This window comes from Colius striatus, chromosome 4 (genome assembly GCF_028858725.1).
Source record: "Colius striatus isolate bColStr4 chromosome 4, bColStr4.1.hap1, whole genome shotgun sequence".
NCBI classification, from domain to species: Eukaryota; Metazoa; Chordata; class Aves; order Coliiformes; family Coliidae; genus Colius; species Colius striatus.
The window spans coordinates 50,287,577-50,304,979 of record NC_084762.1 but is presented as its reverse complement, the minus strand read 5'-3'; the positions used below and the strand labels follow the sequence as shown (position 1 = coordinate 50,304,979).

Genomic DNA, 17,403 nt, shown 5'->3' with positions numbered 1-17,403 from the left:
GCTAGCTTCATCAGTCTGACAGAGTTTGAAACTGCAGCATCAAGTACTTAATGAACAGATCCACAAGTAATCTTTAGAAAGTGCTTAGAATTAAGGCCAAATCCGAGGAGCTTTGTACTTCTTATAACATTTTTTCCCCCTTTGGCTTTCATATTATGGAAGCCACATGAAATCAGCAAGGAGTCTTAAATTCATTCTTTGAAGGTATTATAAAATGCTGCAGAGCAGCGTGCTTGCTTTGCCTCTTAGAATGAGAACGTCTGGCATTTATTTGCTTAGAAAAATAAGAGTTGGATTTGGCATCTTTTCTGTATGCAGTAAATCATCATTACTAGGCAAAGTGTTTAGTCTCTTAATAGTACTACTGAAATCCTTGCTTCTCAATAGAAAACTTCTGAGAAGCTCTACAAATCCAAGGGAGTAGAAGCAGAACAGTAGATTCACGGGCTATAAATCAAGTAACGTCCTGTTGACATGCAAATAACAGTGTTATTGACTTGTTCTTAGTAAGTGATACAATCCTGAAAACAGGATTTCTGGTGAAATGATACTTTGCATTTTCTGGTTTTTCCTCCCCATGTTTCTCCTGACAGATACTGTTTGAAATTCTTCTAACGTACTATCTTTGTTTCATATTTTACAGGATTATGACTTGAGCCAGCTCCAGCAGCCTGACACTGTGGAACCAGATGCCATCAAACCTGTTGGAATCAGACGTCTTGATGAAAGGCCAATCCATGCAGAGCCTCAGTATCCAGTCAGATCAGCTGCTCCTCATCCTGGGGACATTGGGGACTTCATTAATGAGGTAAAGGAGAAAAAACCACTTTCCTCCTAAGATCTGATAAGCTTTTGTATTCTGATAATTGTGCTCCACATGAGTAGCGGTTATGTTTGAACACTATAACTTTGTAAAACTTATTTAGACAATTAAAATTGTCTTGCTAGATAGAAGTAAATATGTTCTTTTAAAATGCAGGCAAATTTAATTATGCATTCAAACAGAAAGAGAAGATATATCAATTAACTTCTGGATGTTTGTATTAATTACATTTGTAATACGTTATCAGCTGCAACCACAGTATTGCCAAGTAGAATTATTTGATAGGTTCCAAGTAATAAATAGAACAACAAAATTAGAGTTTAGCCTAAATTCATTTATTAATTCACAGTAATTTAATAGTGGAAGAACTTAATTTTAATTTTCCTCACACTACGGTTTCAATCTAGATAATAGTGGAAATTCAGTGCCTTTATTAGGACCAAAAGGATATAATCAAATACGATTAGTGAGCAGGGCAGCTAAATTAAATGTTATGTAAGTGCTTTTAATACTTGTCTTGTCATAGAGCTTTAAAAGTCTTTGTATTATCTTTGATTCCTCAATCTAATAAAGAGAAACGTAAGTAAGATTCAGGCTACACCAGATTACTCACAGTTGTGAAAGATTTTTGTTTCATTATTTCCGTCACTGGTCAGTCTTAAATAGTTGGTTTTGTGGAACTTCAGAAAGAATGTGTTTCCTGTGATTACTGGTTATAGGAAAACAAATGCTAACACAAAATTTATTCCTTCAAATAAGCTGTGTTCTGTAGATGAGTAGTAGTTTGGGGGTTTTTTTCTGATTTTCTCATATCTTCCTTGACAATTACAGCTGGACAAGTATTGCAGGATATCGCAGAACTGTTTTTGTAAATGTGTTTATTCTTGTTTACTTTAAAGAAAAGTCAGGCTTTTTATGTTAGCAAACTACAGAAAATTGAGTTTGCCCCATTTAAGGTATACAGCAATACAATTGTAAAAATACCTGCAGAGAGATTGCTCACAGGCAACATATAAATATTCTCATAAGGCATTGTATTTTAAGAGATTCCAGGTTTGGAGAAGAGCTGAATTAGAAAGAGGTGTCTCAACAAAGAGGATTTTTGCATGCCTTGCCCCTCTAAATATTGCAATTTTATTAAGTTTCTGGAAAATTGTGGAGACATGGGACAATAAAGGCCCACATTGCTGGCCAAGGCTGTGTGCATACAAGAACTTCCTTGTGCTTCCTCCTCTTCCAGTTTCCCATCCTTTTCTCACACAACTGACCAGACACCATCCACCTGGCAGTCAGTTGGGATGAACCAATGATCCTCAGTACCCTGGTTTTTGTTGTCTTCAAAGCAGCTATCAAGCTCTCTTAGAGAGCCAGGACAAGGAATGAGTGAGATTTTCCCAGAAAGTCAGAAGAGGCAGAGTTTATCCAGCCTCCCACAACTTTTAAATCACTTTGCAAGCTGTTCTTCCAATAGTGTTTTTCAGGAAATTATCACTCTTGGAAGATAACAGCATCAGTGTGTACACGTGGAGCTGTAGGGAACAGTACGTGCTTTCTTGATTTAACCCAATATGTTTATATCACAGTTCAGACAAGCGTGGAGTTATTTTCTTATTGCCATATATTGTATTAAATCAATATATCCATTTATCATTCCACTTCATTCTCCAAAATGAATCCACTTCATCTCTCCAAACAAGAAAGCTGCTCCCAGCTATTCTTACACAATAAGATAATGTCAATAATATCATTGACTCTAAAAAGTTAACCTTGAAAATATATATTAAATTAGACAAGAAGTTTTTTTCTGTTTTCTTTGCCAGTTGGATCAGATTTAATGATACCCTCTAATTGAAAGGAACTATTTGAGGTAGTTTCTGTGTTTTGAGTGTTATATATTTGCCTTCACTTTTTTCATAAAGTATTTCTTTCTTAACATTTCACAGCAATGTATCATTTTACTATGGGGCATTCTACCTAACTTTCTTTGTAGCTTACAGTAGCCACCCAAAGGTTGCCCAGACTCTGTCTTGCCAGAAGTCTGAGGAAAATGGAGCTTTTATTTCTCAAACACAATTTCCTCTTCATTTGTGGTTTATGTTAAAATTTACCATGGCAAATGTGATTCTGAAAAGTCTGTCAGGGAAAAAATAAATCATTCTTTCACAGTAGTACTCACTCTTAGAGTTAAATTTCCCAATTATCAGTGTATAGAGCATAAACATTCAGGCTGTGCAGGTGTTCAGACTCTCTTCAGAGAATTCCACCAGCAGTTCTGGCAAGTTTATACTCAAACAAATTGGTAAGTTCCTCTCAGTTATACTTGGAGTAAATGGAAGAAATAACTTGGGTAAAACCCATACCAGATGATTCTTGGAACAGTTCATGCAGAAGATGTGCTGAGCTGTGAAAACAACATAGCAAGATAAGAAAAGATTTCTCTGAATCCAGGTTCAGCATTGTTAGGTGTAATTTTTCCCTTGGGAACCCTAATCCATACCTCCTGCAAAACTAGCCCAGTCACTAGCTGAACAGGGAGAGGCTTTGAGTTTCCAGTACGTCAGTAGCAAAGTCTGCATTACTCCATTGATTTGAAAAGATGCAACACGTTTGGAGATGATTCTACTCTTTTGAAGCACTTGGCCTGATTCCTGAGGTGCTGATCAGCATGACCCTTTGGGATGCTGGCCCATGTGCAGGAACTAGTTTCCCATCAGCACCTCAGACACGTAGCCAACATTGTTCAGATTAGCCTCTAAACTACTCCAACTTTTGAGGAAAAAAAGAAGTACAGGTCATTAGTTGCAGATATTGGAGGATTTAGCTACCATTGCCAAGCAAGCACAGAGTGCATTTCTCTATTTTATTATAGAGCCATAGAACCAAAAGTGGAAAAGACCCAGTGGATTGCTTTGTTTCTTTCCTGTTGGCAGTACTCTGTTTCTTCTTGCTCTCATCCATTTTTGTTAAATCTGCTTGGCTCAATGAGACATACATAAGTAAGAGTACTTTGTAGTGTTCTAATGATTTCGCAGTTGGAAAACAAGTTACAAGCACAATAAAAAACTTCAAGATAAGACATACAGAGCTATGAGCTTTCTAAAATAAGAAGGTTCCAGAGGTGCCTTGTAATCAAAATATGTTTTGCAGGCATAAGCAAAATGACCTCGGGGATTTTCTTGTTTTGACTGTTTCAATGGATAGATGAATGTCTAATTTAAGGAGGAAAGGGGAAAACCTCCTTTTCTTTCAGTGTACAAACAAGTCAGGGAAATAAGTCATGTGTTATTAAGAATCCTCTGCAGACCCTGCTTTCCGTTTTGAGCCTTTTAAAACATAACCTGCAGAGTGTGGAGCATAATTAACACTTTCAATAGTCAGGATTTGCAGGACAGTATAAATTAAGCCTGTTTGAAGTATCTTTGTTAATCTTGTTTTCAAGAACCACCCATGCTGTCCCTAGAAATCTTAAATTATATTGTGGTGGAGAGTTTGTGGCTAAGAATATATTTCTAATCAATAGAGGACGTAGCCTGAGGTAAACTAAATTTAAATTACAAACTAAAGGTCTCATCCCATGAGGACATGGAGGACCCTCAATTCATTCTTAGTAAATGGCTATTGATACAGTGTGCCTCCAAGCAGAATAGAGCCCCTAGATGTCTTCTGTTTTCTCTTGTCAATTAAAAAAATGGTTCCTGATTTAAACAGTGTTTTGTATTTCCCTATAGGCCTCTCTTCCTCCTTTTTTTCCTCATCAAAATCTGCAGTATCTGATTAAGTAGCAAGGTTAATGAAAATAAAAGCATTAGATTTTGTATTATTTCCTTTTAGCTCAAGATGTTGAGAGTGTTGCTTTCCCTTGAATGAGACAAATTGAGAACACTACATATACTAAGGAACGTATAACCTAAGGTTATCACTGTTCCACGGTCAAGGCATTGTAGTTTGTCCACTTCTGCCCCTTATCCCCTCCTTAGTGAGAGTTGCCATGATATGTAAAAGAGGAAGAAGAAAAGAGTGAGACTGCTAGTCAGTCTTTCCTAGGTCTCAAGCTGACCCTTGTATGGCCATGGCTTTTCTGTGATTGCTTCTTTTGTATTGGTGATACAGCAAATGCAAAGAAATATGACATAGTTTACGTCTCCCAGCAGGATCATCTGATCCTAAGTATGTGCCCCAACAATGCTGTTGATGAGTAAGCTTCTCTATCTAGTGAAAACTTTTGGAGTTTTAGATCAGGAAACTGTAAACCAAATAACTCTTAACAGCTTTGCTGCTCTGAGATTCTTGAATACATCTGGGAAAAACAGCGATATTTTCAGAAGCTGTTGACAAAACCACACGAGCAGCAAAAGCAGTTTTTGGAAGCCTTTTGTTGCCTTTTGTGCCAATACAGCAGGTTGTGACATGACCCACTGGATGGAATGGCATAATAAGACAAAAAAGTGGCAATACTGAAACCAAAGGGAACTTCCTAAGCCAATTTTGACTGCAAAAGCTGACATCCAGTAACTCCATCCTTAGACAAGCTGTAGAACCTAAGAGCAAAGCCGAGCAGTGTACAGGATACATTCAGAGAATGTGCTTAGCAGTGGGAAAGTGAAAAAATTTAGTATTTCCTTGTCATTTTAGCATGTAACTTGCCACACACATATAGCAGAAAATTTGGTTGCCATTTGGGGAGTTAGAGATTAAGTTCAGTCATTATACTACGAATCAGAGGAATTTTTAACCAGAAAGCAGGTGCAAATGTCAATGTAACTTGGGCTGTACAGTTGAATCAACACTTCCATAACATGGCCCATAGCTACATTCTCTGAATGAAATGGATTACACAGTAAGCACAACCTTTGAAATGGCAAGTTTGTTAGTGAGATGCTATCTTGTAAGTCAGTAGCTCAAAACCAGTTTTCATTTTAAATGCTACCATGATACTAGCAGCAAATTGGAAAGAAAAAAACATAGAAAGAGGCTGTCTGCCACCTTGCCATGGACAGCTGATAGGTATCAGAACTTCTGCAGTGATATAGGAAAGTGTTTTGTTTACTGATTTTTCATAAACTAGTATCCCATGGTTGATTGGCTGGCTGTTACCAGGCGGAACTGCAAGGAAATAGCATTTCTTCTGCACGCTGGCTTTCTAAATGACTTACACACTGATACCTGGGATTCATACCTCAGCACTCCTGAAGCTCAAGTGGTATTTATTCTCCTGCCTTGTCACCTGTATTTGAAAAGCATGGATGCCTGTGACCCCAAGAAGGCTTAAGGGAAGATGGAAAAAACATAAGGCCAGTTACTGTCAAAGAAATAAAGTTGCGTTTCTGCTTTTGCAGCAGAAATTGAGAGAAAGCTTTAGAACTGTTTTTTCCAGCTTTGAAGCTGGATAAGGGAAGTCTTCCAGCACTTGCTATTGCCTTTTCTGAACCTCAGATCTTTCATGCTTATTATGGCCATCAGGATGGAAAACTCCAGAGAGATAACAAGCATCACCAATTATTCTTATCAGATAATTCAAAATTGTGCTTCTAATGCAGGCTATTAATAACCTGCTTGATGTTGTTGTACTATATGAAACAGTCATTTTAAGTCTAAAATACATTCTTGATTAGAGGTCATTAGTTTGATAAATATGCTGAGCATTTCTACCACTGATTTGCAAAATTGAGGTATGTTTTGCATGCTTCTGAGTGATCTTAGAGGCAATAGAGAACCAGGATTCTCCTCTGCCTTATCAATGCCATATGCTTTAATTAATGGCTTTAGCTATATACATATATCTGTAAGAAAAGTCATTCTTCGTTTGTGTTCTGTTGCATGTAGATTAAACACAGTTGTGTGTAAACCATACTTTTCCAGAAACAAACTACGTTAAATAATTCGAAGGAAGCCTACTACATCTTTCAACTAGTTGTCAGTATAATAAAGTCATTCTTTAAATAAATAAACATAACAAATTTAAAATAAAATGAGCACAAGTAGCACTGGTTAAAATTAACAGTGAGCAATTTAAAATCTTAGCTTAGCCTCACAGAATTGTAGAAGATATATTATCCCTTGTCAGTGGCTGCCAGAGGAGATCCTATTCAGAGTAGAAGATCTTGAAAAAGCATTGCTTAATCCTGTGGAAGAAACTGTGAGGTTGAAAAATCCAAAACACAAGAGGGCTTTTAAACTTCAGCCCTCAGCCTTTTGTATTCAACTTGTAAATCTTCCCAGTATAAGCACAGAGCAATCATCTCATATGCTAACATTAAACTTACTGGTTAGATTTGGACCTGTGTAAGAAAACAGGGAGGGAAGAGACTTTTCCTTGGCAGAAGGGTGACTCTTTTCTCTGCTTTCCCTTGTTCAATTTGCTTTGCATTTAATTTGGGTTATTCAACTCTAGAGAGTAGAAATCTTAAATTGCCAAAGACTCAATATTTGTGTGTTGCTAACTGGATTACTTTGAAACTAGGAAACAAAAATGGTTATAGTCTTGTACTTCCCTTTGATGTTTGTGTGTTTTTCTGAAGAGCAGGTGGAATCTTACAGGTGTTACATGGCAAGGCAATGCTTAAGCCAGCATATCGCATCTTTTTCTTACAGCAGCCTACAGAGATACATGGATTTTACAGGACTAAGTGGTTTTTGGCACATGCAGATGGACTGCAGAGCAGCAGTGTCAGTAGGTGTATAATTGGCTGTGTGAGATGGCTGTTGAAGTGAATCTTTGAAAAGACGCTAATTCCTTCTTGCCCATCTGTCTGTTTAGCCAGTCCTGTATTGCTTGTGCCGCAGGTTGTGAGCTCTGTAGCTCTGAAACTGAACATTTGTTAGTATCAGTCTTCACGCCATGAGGTTCTCTTAAAGGTTTTGTTAGAGCTGTAGTTGCAGCGACATTCAAAATGTTCAGTGCTGGAAACCTGGGTGTGCTAAAAGGAATGGAAAGGAGTTACAAAACTATGACTCTAGTTTTGAGTTGCATTGCAGAAGAACAAGGGCTTGGTTTTCTCAAGTGATGATTGGTAGATAACAGCTCTGCGATATTCCAGCTACGTTTTGTCTCTCTCTGATACAGAACTTTATCTTTTTCTCTCCCTCTCCTACTTGCAGGGACTTAAAGCAGCTGACAATGACCCAACAGCCCCACCATATGACTCCCTCTTAGTCTTCGACTATGAAGGAAGCGGCTCCACAGCTGGATCCTTGAGCTCTCTTAACTCCTCAAGTAGTGGTGGTGAGCAAGACTATGACTACCTAAATGACTGGGGCCCACGTTTCAAGAAACTTGCTGATATGTACGGTGGAGGTGATGACTGAACTTCAAAGTGAACTTTGTTTTTGGACAAGTACAAACATTTCAACTGATATTCCCCAAAAGCATACAGAAGCTAGGCTTTAACTTTGTAGTCTACTAGCACAAGTGCTTGCTGAAGGCTTTGGCTTAGGCTGCAAACCAATTTGGGCTCCGTGGAATATCAGTGATCCAATGCTGTTTGGAAAAAAATATTGAGCTCAGTTACACTTGAATTTTACAGTACAGAAGCACTGGGATTTTATGTGCCTTTTTGTACCTTTTTCAGATCGGAATTAGTTTTATGTTTAAGGCTTTAATGGTACTGATTTATGAAATGATGCATTAAAGAGACAAAATATGTTGGGGTGGTGAGGAGTAAGGTGAAACACAATATGCTTCAACATGCTTTTGTTACATCGCATTGCTTTTATTAAAATAAGGAGATTAAAAATAAACAAAAAAAAATTCCTCGTGGAACAGTTTTATTATCTGGGAGAGAAGACCATGAGGTGGAACAATGTACATTACTTCTAGTTTTAGATGTTAGGGGATTTTTTTCACTAAAATTCTAAAACTTATGCAGCTGGTTGCAAATAAAGGGAGTTTTCATATCACCAGTTTGTAGCAGAATTGATTTTTTTTTTCCTTACGCTAGAATGTTAGCCACATTTTGGTCTTAATCCATGTACACTTTTCTTTTTTCTTTTTTTAATTTCTGGTGTTTTTTTCCCCACTTCACTGTAAAAAATGGTATGTGTACATAATGTTTTATTGGCATAGTCTGTGGAGAAGTGCAGAAACTTCAGAACACGTGTATGTATTATTTGGACTATGGATTCAGGTTTTTGCATGTTTATATCTTTCGTTATGGATAAAGTATTTACAAAACAGGTTGCAAACAAGTGACATTGATTCAATTGTTGAACTGTAGTTAGAGTACTCAATATTTTTTTTATTTTTATTTTAATTATTTTTTTTGTTTGGGGAGGGAGAAAAGTTCTTAGCACAAAAGTTTTACATAATTTGTACCAAAAAAAAAGGGAGGGGGGTGGGGAGGGAAGTTGGCCTGATACTGGTGGCACGAGTAATTATACAGTATGTTTGGGGGGTGGGGAGGGATGGGGGAAGGAGCTTCCAAACTGGAGAGACTTCTGACAACAGCTTTGCCTCTGTATTGTGTACCAGAATATGAATGATACACCTCTGACCCCAACGTTCTGAATAAAATGCTAATTTTGGATCTGGTGCTTGGTGTGGTGTTTTCTTTTCCCACCTGGGCAGCCCTGACTCTAGTAGACAGAAAGCACACAAAGCACGTTTGAGTTTTGTGTGCACTTCTTTAGCATTCCATACTGCGGGACCGAAAAAAAGCTGCATATAGAAGAAAGTTTGGCTCAAATCTGGGGAGGCAGGTTCCCAGATAAAAACAAAGTGATCTGTGCCGTTTCAGGGAATTCACGATTTTCAGTTTGACATCAATGGCCAGCTCTCTGATTTAATGTACATTATCAAAATAGCAGAACTTGCATCATTTTTGGCTCCTTTCTGGCCTGACAGTTTAATGATTGTGTGATTATGCTGCAGCTTGCATAAATAAAACAAATTGCAGATCGTGGCAGTCATCTACTGCCTGGACTTCAGTAAAGACAAGCCCCTCTTAGTTCAGTGCACATCAGATCGTGTCCTTCAAGGAGGTGCTCACGGTCACGGAGCTCGATCAAGAAGTCCCATTAGGAAATGAATCATTACTAAACATGTTTCTAACCTGTTACAGTGATTTACTTGCAAAGAAAGCAAACACAATAGGTAACAGCAGTTCTGCTGCCTTTCGCTTGCAGCAATCTGCTCAGGTTTAATGTCTACATTTGCACTCATTAAGGACCTAATTGTAAACAGTGTGAGGCTGAAATTTAAGAAACACTCCAGTTCCACAGTCCAGTGAGAGAACTGGAGTAGCAGAGAGGGGACGCAGGCGCCAGGCCTGACGTCGCAGCCCCCCGTGCTGGGCAGGGTGGCACTCAGTGCCTCACGCTCCTCAGCGCGGGGCTGCCACCGTCCTTCCTCAGCACTCAAACCACCACCTACATCATTTCACAGAATCATAGAATGGTAGGAGTTGGAAGGGACCTTTAGAGATCATCTAGACCAACTCCCCTGCAGAAGCAAGCAGGTCCACCTAGATCAGAGGGTGACGTCCCAGGGACACATCAGGAAATCCCAGTTGGGGAGTGTTAAATGCTGTATGTGAGGTGTCTCCACTGTGCCCTTCACAGATGTGTCTTCCCTTCTTCTCTGGCCTCCTGATGAAAGTCTTCTCAGAGGGGGACCCAGCACTTTAGCATCTGCACACCTGCCTGTTCTCTCTCTCGTGAATTCCTAACTGTAGCTTGGGGCTATGACACAGCCTTGAGTTTTCAGTAATGCATCAGAATTATCAGTGGCCTGCTTTAAGCTGTTTCCATATTAATGAGCAGTGGGGGTGGGGAGGTGGGAAGAGATTCAGAGCAGGACATAAAAATGAAAATCAAACTGTGCAAAGTTAAGGAAGGCAGACTTACAAAAGGGGCAGGATTAAAATAAATACATGTTAAATCAGTGAAAGGCCACTATTAGTACATTGATTGTCCATCTTCTGGAATTTCTGCAAAAATGTATTTTAAGCATAATAATTCTATTATTGTTACTTGGAACCAGCAGCTAGAAATACTGGATGAATTTTGTTTCATTGACGTTGAATGTAAAAAGACATAGGGGGAAAGATTTGTGAAAGATTTCCAGTTTTGGCTCTGGCACATTTTTATGTTAAAGTGGAGCAGAGGTCACCTTTCATGAGCACTCTTCTATTTGCAAGGCAATAACAGCGTTATCTGGATCAGACAATCTTCCAGCTCTGTCTACAGCTGCTTTGAAAGTGTAATAATAGCAACAGTTCTCAAACCTAGTGTTAGGTCAGCATTAGGCCTGCTGAACAGAACAAAGGGTAAATCATTTTTTGTGCATTTCACACGTTTTTACAAGAAAAAAAGATGTTTGAAGATGACCTCTTTCATCAAGCATCAGATTCTTACTATAGAAAAGCGCAGCCAGGTTTTGTACCCATGATGCGTGCTTCAGTCCCTGTCAGAGAGCTGCACCGAGAGGAGGAAGAGGGCAGCCAAACTGGAGCCTACTGTTGTCTTGGAAAATTCTATCAGCCTGTTTTGGAAGAGGGATTTGGCAGTGATATAGATTATCTCTGCCTTGTAGACACTGTATCCAAGGGAAATAAGAACTTTCCCATCTCAGCCTTTCTATAATTTCTATTTTTCTAAAAATGGTAATCCTTCATAGCCTATATCCATCTGAATTTCAGGGTGGGGTTTTTTAAATAAGATATATGAAATGAATACACAAAGCCTTGCACGTGGATGGATCTTGATTCCTCAGGGATTGCCAAGTATTGGTGAAGGATGTTATGCTCATCCCATAGAATTCTATCACATTCCCTCCAAGGAGTGATATCACCCTCCCAGGTGATATTTGAGTTCTCCCCTGGAAATTTTACAGGTGGTGATGTGCTCTTGGCTGTGCTGTAGCACCATTACAAACTGGCTATAAAGCTCACTCTGATCTCTCTGAATACAAAATACATAAAACAGTTTGACAGGGCAAGCAATGAGCACTGACTTCTTCCCCTTACTCCAAGTTATTCTGTCTTGCGTGATTCAGCTTTATAAAATGTTTATAAATTGATGTAAATTTTAAATAGATGTTTGTATCGCATTGGTTTGCAGAAAGATGTTTCTCACTTGTGAACAAAAATATATTAAACAACCAATTATTTATTATTGCCAAAGCAACAAAGTTCCTCTGATGCTAAAAGCCACATGAATTCTGCCTCTTGGTATGTAGTGGTTTTTTTCAGCCCTACCAAAGTCCTAAAGAACATTTTATATCTACTCTGCCATGGTCCCATTCACCTTACCACATAAGGGAAAATGTGTTCTGGCAGGTGGCGGGGGATACATCCCCAAAATGGTCTCAAACCTGTCTGTAGTCGTTCAAGATGCCTCAAGTGAACCGCTGCCAATTCTTGCCTTACACAACTACACCCACCTTCCCAAGGAGTCTTCCTTCTAGCAGGAGTACCATGATTTTGGCAGATTTACCTTTCTGGACCAGGAAATTGAAAACAAAGACCATGCTTTTACCTCAGTCAATATTCATTATTTGAATAATATGCAGAAGAGTCACTGCAAAGCCTTAATGCCTAATCCACAGTGATATATTTTCTGCAGTTTCCTCATTCAGCCAGAGCTGATCCAGATCTGTACTATGTCTTACTCTTTGTTTTTCATTTCCTTTACATTTCTTAACATAAGCTTTACTTTTTACTCACACTGTGGGCAAGGATCTTTGCTAGGAATTTATCTGAAACATAGGATAGTTGCTCTTTACTTAACATTTGTCACAAGAACAATGAAAAATTTTCCCCTGAGCAGCAAAGCCTGGCAGGGAAATGGAGGAGAAGAATGGCTGAGGAAAATAGGCTAAGTGCTTCCAACAGAGACTCAAGGTGCCACCTGCGATGTGGGTAGGGAAAGAGCATCCCTGTTACGGGCCCTTTGATCAATCAATGCAAAGCACTCTTCAGACATCCTGCTGCTTCTGTACTGGACATACAGCATTTTTTTTGGTGTAGTAGAAAACTTGGAGTTGCTATTTCTCTGGAGCTCCTGGTGCATACTGCTGCCTTCCCTGCTGGGGTACATTCCACCAATGAGCTTTTTTGGTTTTCCCCCTTCAGTTTACCTAGCTAGTTCAACAGTGTCAGTTCTCAAATCATGCTCTACATACTATTCCATTTACAGCCTTAAAGTACTGAGGTCTTAGACTTGGCTTGGTTTGGTGTTTTTTCTGTAGACTCGAGGATACGTTCTCAACATAGCAATAGCTGGGAAGACTTCTCTTCATTTTCATAGTGTCCTGAACAGTATCTTTTACCTTGCAAGTCTGTGGATTTCTGGAACATCTAAAAAGGCAGCAATTGCCAGTAATACAGTAGCTACTTAGATTTCACGTTTTTCTGCTCTCCTGATTTTTTCTGTGATAGAAGGGCATACACTAATGTGTTGACAATGTGAAGTTGAAAGCCCTCTAGAGCAATTTAGATGGAATAGTCAGGATGAGGTGGTGGGCATGTGCTATCCGAACTGCTCTTCATGTAGCTCTGGTTATAGAGAATGCACCTGTGTGTTTATAATAAACTGTTGGCACAGAGAGGAATTGAGTGTAGTCACAGGTCTCTTATCTCTCCAGAGCAAAAAGGCGGGCATATAATAAACCCTGGAAGGCAAAACCTGAGGCCTGTAGGCACCCATACCTCTCATCTCACTCCTACCCACTGTTCCCCTACCAACGTTACAATCAGCCACTACCTGGACAAGGTGGTCATTATTTTCTTATTGCTTCCATCTTTTTTCTCCTCTCCCCACCTTTGTGAAAGACTAATTTTTTAGAAAGTATTTAGACCATTTGTCTCTTGCTAACAGAGAGAACGTTTTCTAGTTTGTGGCTACTGTTGTTGCTTGCTGCAGTTCCCACTACTAGTATGTATTTTTAAAACTCTTTTAGTTTGCATTAACAAAATCTACTTTCCTAGATTTTATTCTCTTGGCAAGCATGTCAGAATGTTTCTGGTTTCTCCTTCCCCATTTTCAGTTTCTGTACCCAGCTTTGTTGCTGTTGCTTTCAGACCTTTGATCAGTCTCCTGTAACTGAAGTAAACTCTCGACCTCCTCTTCCTTTAAGTGGCTGGGTTTTTTTTCCTTCTAATGGGGAACGTTTTTGTTGACTTTGTATTTTCCTATGTGGTGCCCAGAAAAACAATTAGATTTTGCTTTGTTCACAACGGCATATATTTATTACCATTTCTTAAAATATATTTGAAGGGCTTTTTTTTAAAAGAAAAACAATACTAATGCATTTGTAAACCTCATGGTGGTACACATTTATGTAAATTCCATGGAACCACATTCAGGTGGTTCATCTCCTCCCAAAAAGCCTAAATACTGGTTCTAAAAGCAACATGTTTTCCTCTGGGTTAGTTTGCTTCTGTACATAAAATTTGTTGATATGGTATGGGTATGTATTGATAGACAGATCAATGAGCCCATCCCTTCTGTGTTCCATGCTACAGAAGTTTGATTATTACATTATGTTTGTTATCTGCAGTACTGCAGGATGAGCTTATAAAAACCCAGCTGTCTCTGTGCTCCATAAATCACAAATAATGGCCACATAATCAAAATTATGTTCCAATTCTGGAACATTCATTACTGGTGGCATTGTATAAAGCAGATATAAAAACAAGCAGAGGTTTTATGCTAGGATGATTAGAGGGAATTACACTAAAAACACAGAACCATTACTGGTATGTTTGACTTGAAGTTAATAAAGGGCAGTTTGCTCAGCAAGGTTATTTTAAGATAAACTGAGAAATAAAGAAAGATGAATCTTACAGCCTGACCTAGTCAGGAAGCAATATTCAGTGCCCTGTCTTTCTGAGAAGTGATCTTTTCCCTGCTTGGGCAGAATGAAAGCAACCAAAACCAATAAAACTAACCCTTAAAAACTCATCATGGAATGGGAGAGGCAACTTCAAAGACCTGCTCTGCTGTTGTGTGTCATAACAGAAGAATTCCAGGCTATTGCCGACTTTTTTGATCCTCGCATTTTTTGTGTTGCAAGGATTCACACTGACTAGAGCCTGAATAATCTGACTGTAGAGCATCTAAGCCCAATCTCTAACTTTGAGCTAGTTGCTTTGGTGTTTCCTGTCGTTCTTTGCTGATATTACTAATTAAATGTTTGCCATTCCTGAGCAAAGACTTTAAAGACTATTTGCGATGTGAAAAGCCCCAATCCATGCTCAAGAACAGGGAATTCTCCCTTGGTATTTTATATGCTGAGTGAATGCCATTATTTTGAAAACACCCTCTTGAGTCTTGTCATTAAAATCTCTGGAAAGTTCTAGATTTTATCCTGAAGGAAACAAATCACAAATCTTTTCATTTATTCATAAAATAGACTTTTCTGGACATTCCCACTCAGACTGCAGCTCTTTGAAGGCAAGACTCAAGTCACAGTAAGGTTTTCACAGTGGATGAGGACATTTTGAGCACAAGCCTTCAGGCTTGTCCTTCAGAAACTGGAAGGATTCTTGCTGAATAGCAGTGCATTAGGTCAAATTCTCATGAAGAACTTTTCCACTTTGGAGCTCAGTAGTGTCAACATGTCTACTGGAGCAATGTACTACAGAACTTAACTAAGAGTGGCAGAATACAGTCCTTCAAACTTAGGTTCAGATACAAAGCTCCCGAGTTAATCGAGATGATCCCATTGTGGAAGCCCTCAAAGCAGCATTCACCTCAGAAAAGCATTTACATCTGTAACATTCCTGAAGCTGTATAAGATAGTATATGAAGCTAGACAACCTTTCATAACCAGAAAAAACAGTTTTTTATATAACTATAACCTTTTTTTTTTCTGAAACCAATTTATTTCAGAAAACGAGACATAACAGTTCCAAGCTTTTAAAAATGTCTTTTAGTCACAGAAGCATAGAATCATTTAGATTGGAAAGGATGTTTTAAGATCATCAAGTCCAATCACTAACCTAACACTGCCAAGTCCACCACTAAACCATATCTCTAAGTGCCACATTTACACATCTTTTAATGACTTTATTGCAACTCACTGTATTCACTAAGGTGCTACTTTTGCTGAGCTCTGCGCTGTGAAGACAGGTGACTCTATTTAAATGAGCTTTTACAGAAGTCTGTTTCAGAACTGAGTATTTGGAAGAGAATTTTGATGCCAATTTTGTTTATTGGTGATCTCAAAGACTACTAGACACTCGGACAGTTGTCATAGGAATATCAAATCAGCTGCCATTCCAGAGAACAGCAGAAAGATGATTCAGTGAAATTAGATTTCAATGCTGCTCCAGTCATACACATAGTAGAAAAAAACATATAGTAAAGTGCTGGGTCACGAGCAGTGAATACTTCCTGTACAAGTATGTATTTTAAGTCTGTGGACCACAGTCCTTGATCATTCAATACACCTGCACAGTGATGGTGGTGATTTTACAAGGACAGGATTCATAATCGGTGTCAAGTAATTCATCAGGCTTCCCTGAAGATCATCACAAAGTCATTTGTCCTCCCAACTCACATCAATATGTTATACTTAGTCATGTTTGTACATCTTATTGCAGGGGAGATTTTTCTCCACCACTTGAGAATCCTTTCCAGTCTTTGGAGTGCTATGTTTAATTATTTGAATATAACACTGTGTGAGATTCCCCTGCCTGCCCCACCCCTCCCCAGGAAAAAAAACACCAGACAAAACCAAACTGGCTTGTGAATGTCCATTTAATAAATAATATCATGAAATTGGAGTAGAAAAAGGTAGATCATAGTAGTGCCCAATTGCCAACATTTTGTGTTTGGATTTGTCTATTGCAGATGATTGAAGAATTGTTTCACGATGACAGTATCTTGTTGTGACATATTTTAATTCTAAAAATGCAGCCAAAATGGTATAATTTTGGGACTAGAGAAGTAGGTTTGTATTCTATGGTCATGAAGATTTGGGACTTGTGACCCCTCTCATTGAGAATGAAATTGTTAATGTCAACCTATCCCTGGCAGAAAGCACCTTGCATTGATTTTATACATAATTCAACACGATTGCTAGCCTTTTCAGGAGAAACTGGAGACTGATATGTTAGGGAGGCTAAATTGCTTCTCCCTTCTGGAAAAGAGGGTCCCTTGAGGCCACCATTTGTGTTTAATGTTGTGACAGTTTGGACTGTGAAGAAGTGGGACTATGTTATGACTCATTTGAAGATACTCAGTGCAGAAGTGGCACAGTAAAGAACTGCCTCCACTGAAATTGTTGTTGTTGTAAGATATTAAAAAAACCCAAAACCCAAATATTTTCTCACTCTGTCTTGTCCCATACTGTAGTAAAAGGAATTAGATGACTTTACCTATGTTTAGAATTGCATATGGCATACCAGAAGTATTGTCAGTGCCATTGGCACACACACGATGAACCTAATCAGCAGAAAATTTGGTTGGAAAATAGCACAGAGCTCTTGCTGGTGCTCTTCTGCCTTTGCCATTGGTTGCATTGCTCAGACAAATGAGCAGCTGTGTGATAAACCTGGGCATAAAACTGAAAAGTGTCCATTTCCTTCAGCTGTCCAGGCCTCAGCTTCCACTGTGGCTCCTGGATGGTTTTAATGGGA

The 17,403-nt window shown here is 38.8% G+C and overlaps 1 protein-coding gene across 1 annotated transcript in view; it reads left to right on the top strand.

The window, feature by feature from the left end:
• CDH2 (cadherin 2) overlaps positions 1–9,104 on the top strand; it is a 115,664-nt gene extending 106,560 nt beyond the window's left edge. Inside the window, exons 15-16 of the mRNA XM_061994700.1 lie at positions 644–808; positions 7,922–9,104. Coding sequence (XP_061850684.1) covers positions 644–808; positions 7,922–8,128 — 372 coding nt within the window. The 3' untranslated portion in view covers positions 8,129–9,104. The remainder of the gene's footprint in view (positions 1–643; positions 809–7,921) is intronic.
• The last annotated feature ends 8,299 nt before the right edge of the window (positions 9,105–17,403 follow it).